Source organism: Aspergillus pseudotamarii, assembly GCF_009193445.1.
Source record: "Aspergillus pseudotamarii strain CBS 117625 unplaced genomic scaffold BDV38scaffold_11, whole genome shotgun sequence".
NCBI classification, from domain to species: Eukaryota; Fungi; Ascomycota; class Eurotiomycetes; order Eurotiales; family Aspergillaceae; genus Aspergillus; species Aspergillus pseudotamarii.
In genome coordinates, this window is record NW_022475025.1 from 42,264 (window position 1) to 62,176 (window position 19,913).

A 19,913-nucleotide genomic window follows, 5' to 3' on the forward strand; every position below is an offset into this window, starting at 1 on the left:
AAAATCAGGTACGCTAGTAAGACACCGATCCTACCGAGGTTGTATCAGTCACTGTCATCCCACTAAGGATACTTTCCGGAAATGAGTGTGGCATGACATCAGGAATTAGCTATTGAAAAGAGTCGGAACCATTAAGCATGCTATCGACTAATGAGGGTACGAACTCGACCGGCTCCAGCTCAACTTCCGGGCATCACCGAACGAGGATTGTGTATATCTACTGTGCGCTGTACTCCGCCCACAAACATCTGTAGAGTGTGGTGTCACGCTATAAATAGGGATATTTGTAGAAAGGAGAAAGATGGCCGTTTAATAGGTGCTGCTATATCTCTTTAAAAAAGAAAACCATAGCTGTAATTCATCCTGTGACTTGTCCGGGAGGTATTTTGAAATCAATCTTCGGTAAGCGGACCTGATCTCAGGAAGTTCGGCTTCTTCTGAGACGCCTAATGTAATGTACGGATCGCTGTCTAAAGACATGGGAGCAAAAATGTAGACTGCTCATTAACCATATCGCTCAGATATGAGGCACGGCCGCTGATTAAGGGTGAAAGATAGTTGTTATCGGAGGCCATAGCTGGATATGATACATTTGGGCATCATTCAATGTATATTCAATGCCTGCCCATGGAAGGATGTGACCCCCAAACAAAGCGACAATACTCGGATAGATGCTGACGCTGCGAGTTCCCAGTGGGTGCCCATAGCGCTATCGAGTGCCGATGATTAGGATGGCTGATCGACTCCATTAATGAAGGCGTTAGAATAGGTCCTTCTATCGGGTGCTATTGCGCATTTGAACCTATGATGCCGGTCTGTTCCAGTCTTGTCCTAAAACCTGATTACTCAAGGGTATCAGCGATTACTTCTAAGGTGGTCACGTTGGGCTTCAGATGACATACGGTGGGCTCTTTGGTTCAACCGATCCTGCCGCTGTCTACCTTCCTTAGCATCTGAGACACCGTACCAGTCATATGCGGGTGCTCTTTTAGACAGATAGATAACCTGTTCATCTGCTGATTGGGAAGCATCGTGGGGTCTTTATTTTGGCCGAGCGAATAATGACAATGAGCTTGACGATGGTAAGCTACGGCTGGACTGTTGTAAGCAGAATCTATGTAGGTTGTGGACAGCTAAACGGGAACGTTGGTCTTGGTGCCTATTAATAGCAAAAGGGTTCGATTTTTAAGCGGACTTAGCAAGTTAGCAACAATAGTTAACATCTAGACGTCATCGAGGAACCCTCGCGCTCACTGCCGACCGTCAGCGTTTGAGCGCAACAATACGGGCCGACCAGGAATTTCCAAAAAACAACCCTACGTAGACATGTATGAGGGTTGAATGTCAAGATGATGGCGTCCCCCCAGATATTGTCTATCGAGAAACACCAGAGGGGAATTCCGGAACCAGCGCCGACCAAGGCCAAGTGCTCAGCAATTACCTATGGTCAAAATAACTATGTCTACCTCCCACCAACTTGCGCCGTTAGCATCTGTCCGAGTGTCGCCGCGTTGTTTGGGTGCCATGCCATTTGGCCTATCGCATCGTGAACAGTACGGTGAGGTGACCAAAGAGACTGTCTTATGCTATCATGGATGTTTACTACGACAACGGCGGCAATTTCATTGGCACCGCCCATATTTACCACGATAGACAGCAGGAGCAGTGGCTTAGCGAGTCGATGGCCAGTAGGAAGAACGGTGACCACATTGGTCTCGCCACAAAGTACACTAATGCACTGGCGACTGACCTGAAAGAGATTCGCGCGAGCTATGTCGGGAGAGGCACGAAGTCCATGCGCCTATCTCTCGAGCGGTCGCTCATCAACGTCCAGAATTCATCTGTGGACTTGTTCTATGTGCACTATTGGGATTCTAGAACCTCTATTTCTGAGCTGATGCATGCTCTCAATGACCTTGTCTCGTCAGGAAAGGTAAACCGAGGAATCTCCGACGCGTCCCCGTGGGTCGTTACAAAGGCAAACCCATACGCGCGTGACCACGGTCTACGCCAGTTCGTAGTGTACCAAGGCATGAAGTATGGAGCCAGCTACCTTCACTGGTACAGACAGGAATAAGTTTCTCCTCAGGTCTTAGTCACGGCCTACCGTCTGTTATAGATTATTTGACATGATAAGACTTTCTGCCCGTTCTACCATAAGCGACTCAGTCTGTATTCCCTCCTGGGCGCATAATGTATACGCAATACCCAACTTGGCTGCACCCTGTCCGCTTGGGACATGTATATAAGACAATGCTTCGATCCTCTGCCATACGGGAATTTGTTCCATGCACTGTACCATTTGCCTTTCCCCAGCCGCAGCCTCTTCAATTTCAATAATCCGCTCAACCACCCGGGCAGTAGAAATGCTATCCCAAGACGCCTCCCGGATTAACTGCCGTCGCAAAATACTCAAGGCCTCACGACGGACATTAGGATGCCGGCACTTGGCCCCAACTATGTAAAGAGCGGGGATAAATCCGATCTCTGGCGTAAACGTCGACCTTGACGACCCCGAATACCGCTGATGTGCCGCCGCCACCTTGTCCGCCAATGCGACGCATTGTTGGAACTGGGGCAGGAAACTGTCATAATCCATTTCTCTGCCAGGTCCGTAAACACTGAGGAGAGTCCATGCGATAGTATGTTGTAAGCGCAGGAGCGATACGAGAGGATCAGTTTCAAAGCCAGACTCAGCGGGGCTGCCTTGTTGCAGCAGGCTTTCGAAGAGGCTCGACCACGTTTCCAACTGCCCGAGAACGGTGTCCTTGAATAGAGACGGTAATGGTAGCATCGTACCCGTCGGGAACATTTGCTGCTGTGTGCTGCGTAGCCTCATTACCTGAGCGACCAGTATTTGGAGGTGGTCAGCAGCCTGGTCAAGTGACCGAAATGTACTGTCGCAGAGTGCAAGATGGGACGTGAATATCTTTTGGATGTTGGCTGGAGTCCAGTCGACTAGAAACATGCCGGCCTGCATGTCAAGACGGCGAATCTGCTCTGTGACCTGGCAGATAATCGCGTGAACCCCCGAAGATTGGACATCGTCGTAGGTACAGTTATTCCATGTAGCGTTGTAGATGTTGCGTGAGAGTGCTACACCTCCGCGTAGGTGTTCCATTGCTTGTACGTCGTTGCCCGCCAGATGCTCAAAGCAGGTAAAGAGATAACAGACCACAAGCGTGATAGCTGTTATTACGGCGCTGTCGCCACTTTCCGAGTTCAGCAGAAGGTGAATGGCGCGGTTATAGTGAAGCAAAGGAGCCTCATCCGATAGCCGGTCTTTGAAGGAAGATGGTTCATCCGCCCGACCGTTAGAATGGCGATCCAGGTAGTTTCGGTGAATCAAGGCCAGAGCAATGGCAGCATGCCGCACTGATGGCACGGTCTGGGAGAAGAACATGAGAGTGTTGCGCCATGGTTCGCAAGGACGATATTCATTCAGGTGCTTGATCGAAATATCCTTGAAAAAACACATTGCCTCGGCCTGGCCTGACCCAGTCACGGGTAAGATCATAAAGGATCCGAGGTTCTGCAAAATGAGGCCATGGTATTTCGAGTGCAATTGCTTTGGCACGCACGCACTCATCGTGGTACCAGGGCTGTCACTGTCGCAGCTATCTGCTCTGGAGGTGATCTCCTTATGATAATCAGTTGCATCAAGCTTGGTCTTCTCAGTCTGGAATGCGAGGGGCGTTTCACTATAACCATCGCAGGTGCGACCGGTCGAAAGGCATTTCAAGCATAAAGGGCGAGAGAGATCGCATTTGACTCGTCGTATCCTGAAGCATGTCAGTTTCGAAGTCTTTGAACACAGTTGATTGTTCCGTAGCAATACGTAAAGCCCAGACATACTTGCAAGTCTTACAGCCTAATCTTGACTTTGGAGCGAACTTGCGAGGCTTTTTTCTCCAGGCTTGATTGCCCGTCTTGGTGTTCTTGTTCTTCACGCCATCCATCACGGTGGTCTGGGCTGTCTAAGATATGCAGTTCGCACCGTTGCAGGCAGAGGTCAATTTCGAGGCCACTACGACCCGTAAATCACGACCTGCATGCAAGGGCTTCAAAAAGGAACGTATGGGGTGCCGATGGAAGTTCAAGATGATGATCTGTTCGTCGGCTCAAATGCCAGTGATAAAGTTATCGCCACATCCTTTGCGATAGGAGGTGGAGTGAGAAAATGTGGACGATACGGAGTACCAAAAATGAAGCTTGTGGAAAGACTGGCACTGTAAGAGAAGACTTCTCAATGATCACTGATGGGGAAGGATTGAATAGGGTAGCCTAAAGCTGGACCAATTGGCATTAATCAATCCTACTAAGTGCAGTCTGGTGCGTTTAGTGATAGGGGTTGATTGGCGCGTTCGTACATGCGGGACCCTTGGTCTAGTACTTATTCCGTAGAGATGAAGGCGACTCTGTTCGACTTTCTTCTTTTGCATTGAGGCTGTGACACTGAGAAAGCAATCTGATTGGCATATATCTTGCTTGCTGGAGGCTAGTGCATACCGTAATAAATACTGATTGGTTAGCTCGTACAACCGGGGCGCCAAGGAAGGCGAGACTCTTCCTCTTCAACTATTTAGGACAGGGAGGAGGCTATATAAGCAATCATCTTGGTGGGCCGGTGGACTAAAGATGCAAGTACCCATACAGAGAAGAGTATAAATCTCAATTAAAACGTAGAGTAAAGCCTTAGACCCACCACTACACTTACAGGCGTAAGGTCCTGCAGCTCTGCTCCCAGCACCCGCCGTATTTTATATATCTGGTGATCTAAAAAGAATACTGATTGGCTGGTTCGTACAAACCGAACGGAAAGCGATTGTACGCAAGCAGATGTATTGTGAGTTGATGGGAAAAATGCAACTGCCTATTGAAACCATCAGACTTGACACTAGTATTGAAGGCAATTCAATTGGTATAAATAGTTCCCAGATATCGCAACTGTGTCGGCTCTTGCAAGCAACTGAACAGCAAGGTCAACCAGAAGCCCGCAGGGATTACAATGAGCCGATTGGTGAACACGCTCATCCTGTTCATGAGCTTGGGACTGAACGCCCACAGTTTACATGATCGGGGCATGGTCTATGGGTTTGAGAATGTGAGCCCGGGACTTTACGGTGCCACATTGCCCAAAGGTTGCAAGGTTTCTGACGAGTCATCTAGATTGAACCATCAGCCAAACTCACATGGACACCATGTTTCGATGCCTTGAATTGCGCTAGACTGGAAGTTCCTTTGGATTATTCAAACAGAAGCCTTGGCACGACGTCGATTGCCTTCATCAAGCTAGCTGGCAAAAATGCCACCGCCGAGTCTCCAAGCATCATACTCAACCCCGGTAAGACCTCAATTCTAACAATCATGCAACGTTGGACCAACTTCGTTGGGCTGGCCTGACACTTCATTAGGTGGCCCAGGTGGTTCCGGTGTTGACCTACTCCTCACATACCAGAATCTCATCGGGCAGATGTTTGGAGAGCAGTACAACTTCGTCTCATTTGACCCTCGCGGTGTGAACCACAGTGGCTTGCATCTGGACTGCTTCGCGGAGGACGCAACAGCAAGGTCGGCATTCTATCGACTGCACAGAACAGGCGCCAGTAATATCTCATCAACATCGCTGGAGGAACAGTACTATTCAAGCTCTATCTACGGCGAGTGGTGCAACAATGCTGTCGGGAGCAAGTCACCCTATTCATATTATGTGACTACGCCAGCAGTTGCCCATGATTTGCTCACATTTATCGAAGCCGAGGCTCTATTGGCCGGTCAATTACCATCAAGCGCCAAACTGTGGTGCTATAGCATCAGTTACGGCACTGTCATCGGCAGCACTTTCGCTTCCCTGTTTCCTGACCGCGTTGGGAGAATGATACTAGACGGTGTTCTGGACGCAGAGCAATATTATAACAACTATTGGACGGACAATGTTGAACAAATGGACGAGGCGATAGAAACATTCTCGACCTTTTGCCATTCCGCAGGGCCTCAAAAGTGCTCATTTTGGGGACCCACCCCGGCTAACATCACAGCAAGAATGGATGGCATTATCCGTCAGCTTCTGAACCATCCAGTCCCGCTAAGCGGCGTCGGACACGAAGACCTGCCGACAATGGTCACCTATTCAGACCTAAAGACTCTTTTTCTCAACACAGTCTACGCCCCACTGGCAAGGTTTCCAACCATGGCCAACATCCTCCACCAGGCCGAGTATGGGAATGTGTCTGCTCTTGTGGGGATGTATGATCAGTCGAGTCCTATAACTGACGCCCGTCTCGCCATTACATGCACCGACTCGTATCGCAGGAACAGACTTACTACCATGGAAGAGTTCAAGATTTGGGCGGAGTACACGATTTCCAAGAGCAAGTACATCGGTGATATCTATCCTACCTTCCTGGAAGGTATCTTATGCCGATCATTCCGACCGCAGTTACCGGATAGCATGGTAGTTCAAGGTAGTTCACAGTCCATTTGTTGCTCTCCTTTTTGACATTCCATAAACATCTTCTTCGGCAAAATAGATGAGCATCTGCGTTGGAAAGATGGTCTGACCAGGATTGATGCAGACGAAATAAGTGCACTAAGCATGCCTACGTCCTTCCCGATCCTGATTGCGAGTAATACCATTGACCCTATCACGCCGTTGAAATCGTACGTTTTGGCCCAATCACATCGTCCTTAGGCGTGTTACTGGCTAACATTATATCGTCATAGAGCGCGCCAGATGTCATCACGGTTTGCTGGATCGGTACTTTTAATGCAAGAAGGCGTTGGTGTAAGTTGTTATCAATTCTCAACCCTACACCCATCTCAGCCAAGAGTCTAGGCTTACTCGCGGGATGTTTGCTTTGATTTCAGCATACGGTCATCAACCAGGGGGCGTCAAATTGTTACTTTCGGCATATTCAGGCGTACCTCCAAGGTGCAGTTCCATCATCCAACAGTACATGCCCCCGACAGTACACTCCTTTCATAGATGCTTCCCCCCTTTAGCGATCGTCCAATCCATGGAGAAAGGTTCGGTCAATTAATGGAAAGGAAGGATCAGGGTCAGTTAAGTGCTGCATTGTCAAAGTATGTGGAAAATAGATATACACTGGTTCAAAGGTGAAAACATTTCATATCTGTTATTGATTCCTACGCTCCTTTTACTCCTCTAGTATTACATTGTGTATTATTCTATTCTCACTTCATCTCAAATTTGGTTGATCCATCTAGCAGTATCAAAGAATAGCAATAGATGTGATAGATATATACTGGAACACTGAGAGTCGACCAGTGGGTGAAGAACTGGAGTGAACAGTTGACTACTACCGCGAGTACGTGTGGTCTTGTGCGTTATTTACTATGTGGAATTTGCGGAGAGGATATACAGAGTCTAACTGTACCTCTTTTTCCAGTTCAAATACTACTTAGATATCACTACTTTAGTTGGAACACTTATTGAGTTTTACTATGTTGAGGTTTCCGCAATATTCAATAACATTTAGCAAGTAGGTTGCTGCCTCATGCCCACTAGCCTTATATTGTCTCCTGTCATTCGGGATGCGTGAAGAGCAGAACTCCCGCTCAGGGGTTGTCTTAGTTCACGATATCTTCAATCTCACTCAATAGCTGGTATTTTACTATTTTAACTATATTTTGAGCGCAACGTAGTATCTCAAAGGGATGAATTAATCTTAGCCCTCCCAAGGTGAATTCTACGCGACATGCCTCTCGATCGAGATGCAGTCGTCAAAGCGTCAACACGGAATTTGACATCTGGACCATGCATGTTGACAGCCGTACTGACACTACTGTTCGTCCCAGCGCTGTTTGGGCATACATTCAGTCCCATCCTCACCTACGGACAACATATAGATATTGGCCGTGTGGCCGGCCGACAACTCGCCCTCCAACGCCGGACATCAACGGAAACCCGGTCAAATCCGCCACTATCCCCAGCCATAGTGTGTCGGCCTTACGAGCAATCGAGAACCCAGGACACAAGTCTGGACACCAGATCATCCATACTATCCTACGTGGAGTCACCAACACCAACACCCATGGCATCGCAGTTTGCTTAATAATTCCGGGAGAAGGTTGGAAGCAAATTCATATTTTGTAGTGTCCCATTTTAGGTTTTTCCCCCTTTCTCTATTGGAGGATATTTAGGATCCTTCCGGGGTCATGGCGCGGGGTAGTGTCCGTCCGGGGTAAAGCTGACCGAGCCCTAACCCGCGAATGAGATGACCCCGAGCCGTGTCCGACGCTCAAGATCGAAAATATTTATCTTGCATCCTGGGCGACCAATTGCCCCACACTCCCCCGTGAGCATGGTATCCGACAGAGGTAGACAGATCACGCATCATGAGCATCCGACTTCGTGTTCGGCGGCCAGCGTTCGACGACATTCTGAATGGGTCACGTTTGCTGAACATTTGCCCTCGGTACTCGATACCCGGAGGCAAGGACGAAGCATTAGCGCTTATCCTCTCCCAGCTCCTTGGTTAAATTTAGTCGCTCATGATGATAGGTTCCAGCAGAATTGAACCCCCTTGATAGGGAATCAGGAGGGTCGGATGACTCGCACTAACTGAAGGGAGGATTGTTGGACTCTGCCCCCGTCGACCCAAAGCAGGAATTCTCCGGCGAATAGAACGCCACCAATTTGCTTAAGTTCAGCGGACCCCGCAAAGGAACCAGTACATTTCCTCCCGGCTAATACCTACGGGCCCAACCATAATCAAGCGACGCCGCTACCGTAGTGCCAGGAAAAAGGACCCTCATGATTGGCGATGTTGGCTGGAGGACGTCAACGTCCGGAGCAAGCTTCACTCAATTGAGCTAAGATCGGGATCACCATCACGAGGCTATTGTCGCAGGTATAAAGATCTAAATCTCCCAGTCGTGCCTGCCGCTCTTTCATGCCACCCGTTTCTCCCAGAAATCGTCGACATGAATAGTGATACAGAGAAGCAGACCGCAGCGTCGGAGGTTGAGGCGCCGCCCACCTCCAACCCTGGACCTGTCTACGATGTCGACGAGAAGGTCGACTACGACAGAGCGGGCGCTCTGGAGGCTGAGCAGGCCGAACATAATATGACTGTGCCCCAGGCGGTCATGGCCTATCCCGCTGCCAGCTGGTGGGCCTTCGTGATGTCATGTACTATTGTAAGCTCTTGCCCAATGATAGGCAGATCATTTCCCTAACGTGTGCGATAGATCCTGGAGTCATACTGTGTTTTCTTAATGGGTCAGTTCATAGCCACAAAGAAATTCGCCGAGGACTTTGGTGTATACAGCGAAAACACAAATACGTGGATTATCGAAGCTTCGTGGCAGTCAGCATTCCAGTGTAGCGGGCCAATCGGTTGCATCATCGGTGTATTCATCGCAGGTCCCATTACCAGTTGGATTGGATATCGATGGGCAACCATTGGCGGTCTCATGGCCTTGAACGCCTTCATCCTGATCTTCTATTTCGGCAACAGCCAGGGGATGTTTTTCGCGTCCCAGATCATGGAAGGCATCCCGTGGGGCATTTTTATCGCCAACGCACCCGCCTACTGTGCCGAGATCGTGCCAATGAGATTGAGAGCTCCGGCAACGCAGATGTTGCAGATGTTCTGGGCAATTGGGTCGATCATAGTCGGCGGGATCACATACCACTACCAATCCAAGGCTGACTCGTCAGCGTACAGGTTCGTCCGCTCGCATAGGTGCCATCGAGGAGCACTGTACTAACAGTTATCGTAGGGTTCCCATTGCACTCCAGTGGATGTTCCCTACCCCCCTCGCTATCTTACTCTTCATCGCGCCTGAATCCCCTTGGTGGCTCGTCCGAAAAGGCCGTCTGGCCGAGGCGGAGAAGGCTGTCAGACGACTTGGACGCGCGAGTGCAACTGATAATCCCGCTGCCGCAGTCGCAATGATGCGTCGCACGATCGAACTCGAGGCAACCGAAAAGAAGCCCAGTCTCATTGAACTGTGGAAGGGTACCGATCTCTACCGCACGTTGATTGTGTGCGGTGTGTACGCATCTCAGAATCTGACAGGCAATCTGATTGCAAACCAAGCGGTGTACTTTTTCAAACGTGAGTCCAGCCATGTCGTCGTCCAAAGCCATAGCAGACTAACACCAGCTCAGAGGCCGGCATGGCCGACAACACCGCCTTTGCACTTGGTCTCATCACTTCTGCCCTCCAGATGATCATGGTGATGCTCTCTTGGATCCTCACCTCTTACCTGGGTCGACGCACCATCTATGTCTATGGTCAATTCATCAACTGTGCATTCTTGGTCGCGCTCGGTATTGCGGCTTCAGTGGGCAGGAGTACTGCGGCTAGCAATGCGCAAGCATCACTTGGCTTGATCGTCTCCGTCCTGTTCTGCTTGGGGCCCGCCCCTGCCTCATGGGTCATCATCGGTGAGACAGCTTCCGTTCGTCTCAGGCCACTGACAACGGGTGTTGGACGAGGTGCCTACTACTTAGTCAATATTCCTTGCATATTCCTTTCCAGCTACATGCTCAACGATGATAAGTGGCACCTGGGTGGCAAGAGCGGCTACGTCTGGGCTGGCACCGCCTTTATCTGCACCACCATGGCTTGGATCTGGGTTCCAGAGATGAAGAACAGGTCCTTCCGTGAGATCGACATTCTGTTCCGGCGTCGTGTCCCGGCTCGCAAATGGAAGCAGACGGTCGTCGATCTCCACGATGATGAGTAGATGGAACTTCTTGTTCGGAGAAGCCTGAGTGGTACTGCTTGTGCAGGAATAGGTGGTCGAGATGAGTGCCTTACTAGATACTTATGGGTAATAATTTTCAAGATGGAGTGAATGGTGTGGACCACAGCGGAATGTACGGCATCCTCTACTCTCGTCGGTAATGGTTGCTTTTGGTATCGCTGATTTAAGAGGCTAATACCACGCTATCCTGACAGAGCAGGATAGTTGAGACTGGCTCCTCGAGCGGGAGATTAGATTCCATTAACACTCACAGACCTCCAGGTATTAATTGAATCCAGCTATAATTCAATCCGACCATTGTACAAAACTCCCTGTGATAGCCAGATCAACCCCGGTTGTATAAGAAAAAGCCACTGCATAAGAAGTAGGCGACGAGCAGCGAGATCATGCCACCCGTTTCCATGACTCGCTCAGGAGGAGGTACATTCTGAAACACGTCCTCGCGTTCAGTAAACTGCTTGGGCATATCGGTGGCGGTGAATCCCGGGGATAGGGTGTGTACGTGTATATTTAATTCAGTGAGCATCGATGGCCAGGACACTCTATTTTGGTATCAACTCTCCTGCTACTGGCTCAGGAGGGATGACAGTCCATCTCAACCTTGAATGTTATGATGAGTGTTTATGACCTATCCTGAGCTTCCTACTACCTTTGTCTGTGTTATCCATCCTTCCCATCGATAGATATCAAGGATCTCTAGCAACGTAAGAGAACTATGTCTCCATGTCCGGCGCTAGTAAGCAGGAAAGTAGTCACTATTACAGTATTAATCCGGTCTCAGATGAGCTCCTGATACCCTGGGTTTTTACCCTATCTGGGTAGTCCTGTGAAACCTCTACTGTCAAGGCCCATGCAATCCGACCAACGCGTCGCCTTCTCGGTAACTCCATTTGGGCCGTAGATTCGAGGTTTTTCACAGATTGAATATCAATATAAATACTATTAACTGGCTGTTGTATTATTAATTGTACGGTGGTTTTTACTGAGACAATTACTGTTGTGCTAAGATCATCACTGTTCTACAATATCTAACTATGTCCCGCAGGAATGCCCCCTCCAACCCAAGGGATAGCCCTCTTCGGTACCCCACCTGGGATAGAGGCGACTGATGTATCTCGCATATCACTGCGGCAAACATATCATGCATGGGAACTTGTGGTCTTTGCCAGGTGTTTCCCCATGACGATACTGAACTGACCACCGGCGGCGGCTGATACCAGTCTGTTACCATCCACATACTTACTGTGAAGAAGGGTAGGTCTTTCTACCTCATCGAGACCAGGTTGGCCAGCTTGACTTTGCACATTGAAGCCCCAGCTATAGGCCTTTCCGGCTTCGGTGATGGCAAAGGAGTGGTCCGACGTTGCGGTTGCGAATACGATCCGGTCACTAATGCCATGGAGCATATGCGGCTGCCTCAGGATGCGGGGTCTGCTGTATTCATCGTAACTGATATCTGACAGCGGCATGTCTTCAGCCCCCATTCCCAGTGCTTTATTATCAATACGACCCCAGGTCAGACACCGGCCAAGTGCCGTAATTGCTATGCTGTGGTCCTTTCCCCCGCATATCATGACCACTTTACCATATTTCCGAAAGGCACGAACCTCTGTGGGAAACGCTACAGTGGCATCATGATGACCTGCGCTCATCGGAACCGCCGTTTGCCCAAAGTTATTGGATCCCCATGCATATACCGCGCCGCTTCGATGCACAGCAAAGGAATGGTAGGATCCGACCCCAATCTCTTCAATCCCGGAAGGAAGAGCACATTGGTCTGGGACAAGAGGATGGGATTGATGCCGTCGGCTGGCGCGGCGTCTTCCTAGTTGATATTGTTCATCACATCCCCAGCTGAAGACCGTGCCGTTTGACGTCAATGCGAGAATGTGCTGGGCACCCGCAACGATTTTCACAACATCACTGAGAACAGGAATCTGGACAGGAGTTCTCTGCTCTTTCTTACTTTCCGGCCCAAAGCCAATCCCTCCATTAGCTCCCTGCCATTGTCAGTTGGAAAAAGGCAAAGGGACACCGAGCTCTAGCGAACGCACTCGAAAGGTTCCCCAGCCATAAACTAAGCCCTCTGTGGTAAGCGCGAAAGTTGCACTGTCCGATGCTGCCAGTTGAGCGAAGACGGTTCCCTTGGGGAAGAGCAATGGGTTCACAGGTCGTGGGGTTGCTTCATTCAGATTGAGGGTAATGTCGTCATCATCGCTCTCGTGCTCGGACTCCGTTTCGCCATTGACATTATTCGCGCCATCCCTGTCGGTCTCCCCTTTCTGCTCCTGTTTCGTATCTCTCCCCAAGGTACCCTCGTCGTTGACACCACATGTGAGGATTCGATTGTCATGAGTCAAAGCCGCCGAGTGAACTCCTCCCACGGTCAGATGAACCACTCCCACGCTGTCGGCGGCCAGCTTTTGGTTGAGGACTGGCCGGACGATTTCTGACTTCTTCGTCAGGTCGCCCAGACCGAGCTCGCCATAGCAATTAGTTCCGAACACGTATACGTCTAGTAACTGGGTCGGCACATGATTCTGCAGTACGGGTTGCTCTGGACAGCAGGTGCGACGAGGTCAGTAAATTGACGACGCAAGGGGGAAACGAGAACCGCTTACCTTTTCGTCGCTTAGTGTCTTTTCTCGGTTGTTCTTGCCTTTCGTCTTCCACGAGATTGGCATGCCTCTTTCGTTCCCGGGACGCGAGGGCCGACTTCGCATTCGACTTTCTGCTTCTTGGTGCCTCCGGCAGTCTTATTCTTCTGGCCAATGGAGGCAGCGCGGCGTTGGGGAGGCATGTTGGTTGAAGTATTGTAGATCGGAGTCACGAGGAGACAGTGGAGTTGGCTGCTGTGTGGAGGGAAAACATTACCAGCACCAATGGGAACGGGGGATCGGCTTCACGGGGCGCGGGCGATCAACCGATTCAACCCATCCCGTCGAGGGGAGCCGATTGGCTGCTACCTATGGAGTCGCGGTTGACGACGGAGTATTATCGGTCCGAAAGACGGACCGGGGGAAAACACGTGATGTAAGCCACCGGCGGAAGAAACAACATGAACGCAAGGAATATCAATAACTACCTGGATACCTATAGAGACACCGTATTTGACTCACATTATCGTCCGGTCAATGAGCGACCCAGGACAACTCCATCGGCAGTCAAGGATCGGGGACTCCACGGTATAATGACTGAAACTCTCCCACTCTATATACAGCTATATGTAACAACATGACATGTTGGAAACCTGTCCCGGGGACGACAAATGGCTGCCCATTTCTAAAGAACTCCATGAGTGCTGGACACATGCAAACTCTGTGTAGCCTGAGATTATTGTCTTCAAATCAGCATTATATTCGCGAGCACAGGCTATTACATTTCGCCGCATCTTCTTTCCATGGCTTGCCCATTCTATTGAGCGGTTACTCACTCAGAGCGAATCAATGAATGAAGACGCCTAGTACTATAGAGACGACCGTCGTCCAGATCCTGAGACTTGGAAGGCATTCCAGCATATTCAAGTCTTGCAGATTCCTCTTTCATATCCTTGATCGAGTATAGGGAGACCCGGACCGATTAATGTTTTTGTTTTGTGGAGGGCTTCAATCTCACGAAGACAACAAGGTAGACTAAGGTAAGCCTATGAATTTTAACGACACCAGCCTTAGCTGACTCAAGACCTACTTTTTTTCGATCATGCATAGAGGGGCCGTCGAGCATGACGATTGGGTGAAGGACTGTTTCCGAGCTGCGACTGACTGGCTGAAATCGACCCAGAACCCAGACGGTGGCTGGGGGGAAACGGGGATGTCTGATACGGATCCCCGGTTGGCAGGCCGTGGTCCCTCGACAGCTTCCCGGACGGGGTGGGCGCTGATGGGGCTCCTCGCCCATCTCACAGCCGATAACGAGTCGGTTCGACTGGGAGTGGTATACCTATTGCGAACACAGACCCTGTCTGATCGCAACGATGAAGCGTCTTGGCCTGAATCCCATTATACCGGAACGTGATTTTCTAACCATGTCCACCTGGGTTATACCTTATATCCACACTATTTTCCCATGATGGCTTTGGGACGATATGTACAGATGTACAGCTATCAGGGCGCAAGGTCTGGAGCTTTCTGGTTAGAGTACCTGGACAGTCGATCCTTCATTCTTGTTCCTTTTCTCTCTTTCTTGTTTTCACTTTTAAACGTAAGAGATGAACGTCCAGTCTTCGATATTCCAAGCAGTGAGACTCAAGTGGCTTGTAGACAACGTTCACTTCCCCGTTCAATGTTAATATTGATTCTACTCCACGGGGTTGCAATGGAAGCCATCTTGGTAGTAGAGAGCACAATGAAGCCCCGCTTGCAATGGTAATAGTTGAGACATCAGTCTAGTTATAGGACCCCGCCATCGACTCGCACTTATCGCGTGATAGCGAGATGGTATTTGGATTCGATGATCCATAAACGGGGAGCCTCGGGCAGTCGGTCGGAAAATGACACGATTGGCCCAGCAAAATGCGGAGTCACCGCCTCACGCAATCGAAGGCTAGTGTGACGAACAAGTGGTTTGGCCGACCAGGGCTTCAAAGCATTGGTGTGTGTCTTGGGATGGCGACAGGTCGTGCTATCGGTGCTGTCCGTTGAGTGTTGGGTTTTGGACCAAGTTCATAAGAGGATCATTCATTCGCACTTCTTTCCGTCGGTCATGAAGGCAGCGTGTGTCCAGTGTCGGGTGCGCAAGGTAAGATAGATCCCATCCCCCCAGCATGGCGATTGGAATGGCGAGAGCTAAACCTTCCCAGGTCCGCTGTGACCGATCCGTACCTGGTTGCAAAACCTGTGAGCGCCTGGGGTTCCAGTGCTCTTTTCAGCGCGACACTTCTCAGGCCGTCGGGCAGGATGTGCCGCGTCTGCCACCGAAGCGTCGCGGTGCAACGGCCTGCTTGGAGTGTCGGACGATGAAGGTCCGTTGCTCGGGGGCCACATCTCGGTGTCAAAATTGTCATCGGCGAGATCGTATACAATGGCTCTGGTCGTGTCACCAGGCATTTAGTCCCTCAGAAAGATAGCGGCGAGTTCCAAAACATAGTTAACGACAAAGAAAACCCTACTGATTTGGTTTCTGTTTCTCGATCCACAGTGCATGAAAAGACGTTTCACCAACCCGAGGCATGATACACTAGCCCTATTAAGATTTCGGAAGGGTACAAGATCTTATGGGTGGAGTGGACGGAGGAAATCGCCTATCGTTCAGCCAGTGGATATGTGGCAAAGGACAAATGGGAGAAGCTGGATTTGAAGGATAAACCTCTGCTTCTTGGTTGGTCTTCCCGGAATATCTAGTACTCCTCATCCTTGTTACTTCCCAAGTATGTGCACTGTGAATGTAGATTGTTAGCATCCTTTGTAAACGGAGAGCAGCAAGTTCGGTATACATCGTTCATAGTATAGTGAGCGGTGATATATCCTTAGTTCTTCCCATTCGGTGGCAGTTACATCTACGTCGTTCTTCGCCAAAACAATCGCCACTGTACTCGATGACAGTGACGGCGGTGCTGACTGGCAGAGAAACGTTTCAAGACAGCTTTTCAATGCAATATCGCTTGCTCTTCTGATATGTTCCCCCCAACCCGGGACCGGTGCCACGTGGCATACTCTTCCATCGCTGCCTCAAGAAGAATATTCTTCAAGTCATCCTCGAGGCGCTGAGGAAGAGCCCGCAGATTTTGATAACCATGAAGAAAGAAGGTTAATATTTATTTGTGGGAGGCTTGAGCCAGGCGTGAGGCTGCCAGTAGATTTGTTCTGCTTAAGAAGCCGTTGTCGCTCTTATGCAAAACAGCTGTTCCTGCCCATTATCAGGGATATGGACGGAACACTCACAACGATACTTGGTCGACCCCTTACTCTCCGAGATGAAGCTATCGACCGAGACTTCCCGGGGATTGATGGCGGGGCCACAGGGTGGAACCCACCCTATTCCAACCCGATTCAGGAACAGGACGCCGCCTCCACATTGTATATATGTCCCTCTCGGGCATCAATATACTCACTGCCCTTCGATCGAACTGTCGTACAGACAAAACGTATACTACTGTGTATCCCGCTCGCCAATCCAGTTTCCCTGACCGACTGATGTCGGCAAATAGAAATACAAAATACACCGTCGTGTACCACTCTTCCCAATGAAGTATAAAGGGTCCAGAGGAATCATCTCACCTGTCGCAATGTAACCTTTACCCGGTGTTCTGGTGCAGAAATTAGAGCTCAAGTATTACCAATGCGTGATACACTACTCTTTCAACCGAGCCTGCAAACCCCGGACCCAGCCCCCGAGGCCGTCCAGCTTTGCTTCACCAGTGCAATGGAGATAATGCGCGTCTACATAGATCTGCATCGATTCGAGAACATGGATTGTTCGTGGCTTTTAGCCCGCTCAGTGGTCGTAGCTATCATCACTATGCTCCACTGTCCGTGGGCATGTACGGCGGCCAGAGAGTCCGTGTCGCATACAACTGTCTTGGATCGCGCAGAACAAGCTCTCAAACTACTAGTCTTCCTCGGGGTAGACATGGCCTGTCGCTCAGGAAGCCTGACAGAAGCTGCCAAGACTCGTTGCCTTCACCGCTGAAATATCTGAACAGGGAGGTTGAGTGGACGGAGAACTGACCTTTGATGCTAGCATCATAGACGCTGGGCTGTCGAATAGTACTGTGTGTTGTGCGGGTAAAATGGAGGTCAGACAAGATAAACTAGTGGGTCAAAAGTCTGATTACACCCAAAAAAATCAGAAAAACGCAACAAATTCAAACTCGATTTTCTCAACCAATTCAAAAGATATCGATCTATAAAGTAGTTCTATAGAATCCCTATATTAATACTTTGTATACCAGCCACGTGTCTGATATATAGCCTGAAATCTGCGAGGCATAGATAGAATTAGGCGATCTATAATCTCTTGTGGGATAGCCTACCAGGCCTCCTTAATATATCTTTTAAATAGGGTCCAGTCGATTTCTGACTTTCCCCCTAGAAAAAGTATAGGATAGAGCTCTAAAAGCTTGTGTTTTAATAGGGCCCAGATATACTCTATAGGATTTAAATCAGGCAAATAGGACAGCTATTCTAGAACCCAGATTCTGTAGGATTTAAACTATACCTGTATCTTGTAGAAAATATAAATTTTTATATTATTTTACTAAAATATAATTCCAGACTTGTAAATCGGTAAAAGACCTTTTTCTAGACAGACAAGATAGGATTTTATTAAATAACTGTCTTGTTATAATAATTTATTCTGTTCTATAACTATTAAATCTGATTGATTACCTAGCTATATAGAACCCTATACTATCTGAGATATATCTTTTCTATAGTTTATTAGATTTACTAGATCACATCTATAGATCTTGTTTAAGAAACAAAAAATATATTGAGTAAAAAAATTAGACTTTCGCTACACAGAATATTTATCGGAAAACTAAATATTTTTCCAGTTAAGATAATTCAACTATATATATATAAATCTAAGCTGTTTTTTAGCTACTTTAGATATTAAAGTAATCTGTTTCTTACTTTTCTACTTTTTTAAATAAAAAGTCTTTAAAATATACTTAACTGTGGAGAGAGAGATCCCAGAATTACTATCTACACAGAGAGCTCTGTAGCTCAGTCTAGATATCCAGTGTACTAAAAGATATATATAGTACTTAGTAGAATAACTGAGCTTTGTAGACCTTTCCTTTCTAGGAAGCAATTTCAAGGTATAATTATACAGAAAGTATTTTTTAGTTAAATAAATTGTGTTTCGACTGATACCAAATTGCTTGGCTAGTTGAGGTTGAGTTGGCAATACCTGGTTATCTAGACCAGATAATATAGCCGCACAGATTTCAGTAGAAAGCTCAGAATTAGGCCTTCGATTTCCACTAATTTCGGTTCCAAAAGACCTTATTTTGATAGAATGGTAGGTGGTTGAAAAAGTTGCGATTTTTTGCCGCGTCGCGGAAACGCGTTAGTGTAATCAGACTTTTGACCCACCTTATTAATGAGCCGAGAATTCTACGGGTCTTCTTTCATCTGAACTGGCTGGATGATGTTGGTGAGACTTGGCTGAGTCATGTATTTAACTTCAGCTCGAGACGAGCGCCTCTGTTAGTTGCTTGAGCGGTGTTAGATGATGGATTATTGAATGATGCCGTGGAGTTGAAGGTTTAATAGTCACAACCCCAATGACCGTGCCAAGAAAATAGCGCCATTGATGAGTCTCAGCTAAGGGAGGATCTCTGCTTTGCGTTACTCTATCTTTCTTGAGAAGGACGATCTTGGGATCTACGCCCAAATATGAGCTCTTCAGCTCCACATCATGTGGAATTCATAAAGCAGTACAGGGACACGGTCCTGAGATGGATGGCCAATTTCTTTTCTTTTCTTTTTTTTTTTTTTTTTTGCTTAAGATTGACACTTTACTACAAAGAGAGATACCCCTATAAATCTCGCTGATCAGTCCTGGTCTGACAGAGCTATATAAACTACCAAAATCTTTCATCCTCCCCCCTCCTAAAAAGACAACCAAGCATTTTCTCTTGCCAAACCCCCCACACTATTGAATTCCTCTATTTCAAACCACCATGAAGATTTCATACGCCTCTATCATAATGCTGCTCTCCGTCACAACTCTTGCGATGCCCAATCCAGAAGCATACAGCCACGATCGCTCTGCACGAACATTTAACATACTCGAAGCGCGGAAAGGGTGTTCTGGCCATAGAAACCGGGCAGATAATTGCATGGGCAACTCTCTCGGTGAGATGAACAGTTTCCATGACTGGTCAGATATCAATCGCCCGCTCATAACTTTCCGTAGACTAACTTTGTATATAGCAAGCAAATGGCGGGTAAATGCTGCGCAAAGACTAGGGACGGACGCTTTGCAGTGGATGTGAGGAAGGGCCTGGGCCGTGAGGACTGCGGCTTTTGTTTCACAGGAAAATGTAATGCATAGATAACAGTGGATGACTTCAATGTATGCTTATTAATGAATGTTCAACCTGGTATTCTCGGCCTGGTTCTTTGGTATATTACGAAATCTACTCCCTAACTACAGCATATGATCCAGCGCAAAAATCGTCTACATTCGAGCCCTTTTCCCAATCCGCACCCAAGTCTCACCGAAAC

General features: G+C 48.5%; 10 protein-coding genes across 10 annotated transcripts; 6 read left to right on the forward strand and 4 right to left on the reverse strand.

Annotated features, from left to right (window-relative positions):
• Positions 1-124: 124 nt before the first annotated feature.
• Positions 125-547, reverse strand: BDV38DRAFT_239664 (uncharacterized protein). Its single transcript, XM_032053784.1, has one exon. The coding sequence runs from the start codon at positions 478-480 to the stop codon at positions 310-312; it is 171 nt and encodes a 56-aa protein (XP_031916465.1). The 5' UTR covers positions 481-547; the 3' UTR covers positions 125-309.
• A 1,044-nt stretch (positions 548-1,591) lies between these two features.
• BDV38DRAFT_279912 (NADP-dependent oxidoreductase domain-containing protein) lies at positions 1,592-2,077 on the forward strand (the record flags this gene model as incomplete). The annotated part of the gene is made up of 1 exon (XM_032059164.1): positions 1,592-2,077. The coding sequence occupies one exon, from the start codon at positions 1,592-1,594 to the stop codon at positions 2,075-2,077; it is 486 nt and encodes a 161-aa protein (XP_031916466.1).
• A 36-nt stretch (positions 2,078-2,113) lies between these two features.
• Positions 2,114-4,202, reverse strand: BDV38DRAFT_290132 (Zn(II)2Cys6 transcription factor domain-containing protein; the record flags this gene model as incomplete). Its single annotated transcript, XM_032061410.1, has 2 exons — positions 3,856-4,202; positions 2,114-3,782 (listed from the first exon to the last, which is right to left on the reverse strand). The coding sequence occupies exons 1-2, from the start codon at positions 3,957-3,959 to the stop codon at positions 2,114-2,116; spliced, it is 1,773 nt and encodes a 590-aa protein (XP_031916467.1). The 5' UTR covers positions 3,960-4,202.
• A 783-nt stretch (positions 4,203-4,985) lies between these two features.
• On the forward strand, positions 4,986-7,535 carry BDV38DRAFT_239668 (putative proteinase). The gene is made up of 6 exons (XM_032053785.1): positions 4,986-5,104; positions 5,170-5,344; positions 5,415-6,464; positions 6,576-6,660; positions 6,724-6,784; positions 6,868-7,535. Exons 1-6 carry the CDS (start codon positions 5,009-5,011, stop codon positions 7,000-7,002), a joined length of 1,602 nt encoding a protein of 533 aa, XP_031916468.1. The 5' UTR covers positions 4,986-5,008; the 3' UTR covers positions 7,003-7,535.
• Positions 7,536-8,946: 1,411 nt separating this feature from the next.
• BDV38DRAFT_269013 (putative MFS maltose transporter) lies at positions 8,947-10,719 on the forward strand (the record flags this gene model as incomplete). The annotated part of the gene is made up of 4 exons (XM_032056888.1): positions 8,947-9,162; positions 9,214-9,692; positions 9,748-10,085; positions 10,139-10,719. The coding sequence occupies 4 exons, from the start codon at positions 8,947-8,949 to the stop codon at positions 10,717-10,719; spliced, it is 1,614 nt and encodes a 537-aa protein (XP_031916469.1).
• A 1,145-nt stretch (positions 10,720-11,864) lies between these two features.
• BDV38DRAFT_290138 (RCC1 domain-containing protein) lies at positions 11,865-13,540 on the reverse strand (the record flags this gene model as incomplete). Its single annotated transcript, XM_032061411.1, has 3 exons — positions 11,865-12,740; positions 12,795-13,297; positions 13,414-13,540. The coding sequence occupies 3 exons, from the start codon at positions 13,538-13,540 to the stop codon at positions 11,880-11,882; spliced, it is 1,491 nt and encodes a 496-aa protein (XP_031916470.1). The 3' UTR covers positions 11,865-11,879.
• Positions 13,541-13,848: 308 nt separating this feature from the next.
• On the forward strand, positions 13,849-15,426 carry BDV38DRAFT_239673 (terpenoid cyclases/protein prenyltransferase alpha-alpha toroid). The gene has a single exon (XM_032053786.1). It carries the CDS (start codon positions 14,440-14,442, stop codon positions 14,752-14,754), a length of 315 nt encoding a protein of 104 aa, XP_031916471.1. The 5' UTR covers positions 13,849-14,439; the 3' UTR covers positions 14,755-15,426.
• BDV38DRAFT_239675 (Zn(II)2Cys6 transcription factor domain-containing protein) lies at positions 15,354-16,278 on the forward strand. The gene is made up of 2 exons (XM_032053787.1): positions 15,354-15,477; positions 15,539-16,278. The coding sequence occupies exons 1-2, from the start codon at positions 15,442-15,444 to the stop codon at positions 15,803-15,805; spliced, it is 303 nt and encodes a 100-aa protein (XP_031916472.1). The 5' UTR covers positions 15,354-15,441; the 3' UTR covers positions 15,806-16,278.
• BDV38DRAFT_18110 (uncharacterized protein) lies at positions 15,834-16,278 on the reverse strand. Its single transcript, XM_032052080.1, has one exon. The coding sequence runs from the start codon at positions 16,171-16,173 to the stop codon at positions 15,925-15,927; it is 249 nt and encodes an 82-aa protein (XP_031916473.1). The 5' UTR covers positions 16,174-16,278; the 3' UTR covers positions 15,834-15,924.
• A 3,088-nt stretch (positions 16,279-19,366) lies between these two features.
• BDV38DRAFT_269015 (uncharacterized protein) lies at positions 19,367-19,740 on the forward strand (the record flags this gene model as incomplete). The annotated part of the gene is made up of 2 exons (XM_032056889.1): positions 19,367-19,566; positions 19,620-19,740. 2 exons carry the CDS (start codon positions 19,367-19,369, stop codon positions 19,738-19,740), a joined length of 321 nt encoding a protein of 106 aa, XP_031916474.1.
• Between the last annotated feature and the right edge of the window lie 173 nt (positions 19,741-19,913).

Bases quoted from the DNA above. Each gene is read 5' to 3' on its own strand.
- BDV38DRAFT_239668 (XM_032053785.1), top strand. From the start codon at position 5,009: ATGAGCCGATTGGTGAACACGCTCATCCTGTTCATGAGCTTGGGACTG. The intron at 5,105-5,169 runs GTGAGCCCGGGA...CGAGTCATCTAG, and splicing joins TGGTCTATGGGTTTGAGAAT to ATTGAACCATCAGCCAAACT. The intron at 6,465-6,575 runs GTAGTTCACAGT...GGATTGATGCAG, and splicing joins GGATAGCATGGTAGTTCAAG to ACGAAATAAGTGCACTAAGC.
- BDV38DRAFT_239675 (XM_032053787.1), top strand. From the start codon at position 15,442: ATGAAGGCAGCGTGTGTCCAGTGTCGGGTGCGCAAG. The intron at 15,478-15,538 runs GTAAGATAGATC...AAACCTTCCCAG, and splicing joins TCCAGTGTCGGGTGCGCAAG to GTCCGCTGTGACCGATCCGT.
- BDV38DRAFT_239664 (XM_032053784.1), bottom strand. From the start codon at position 480: ATGTCTTTAGACAGCGATCCGTACATTACATTAGGCGTCTCAGAAGAA.
- BDV38DRAFT_239673 (XM_032053786.1), top strand. From the start codon at position 14,440: ATGCATAGAGGGGCCGTCGAGCATGACGATTGGGTGAAGGACTGTTTC.
- BDV38DRAFT_18110 (XM_032052080.1), bottom strand. From the start codon at position 16,173: ATGTATACCGAACTTGCTGCTCTCCGTTTACAAAGGATGCTAACAATC.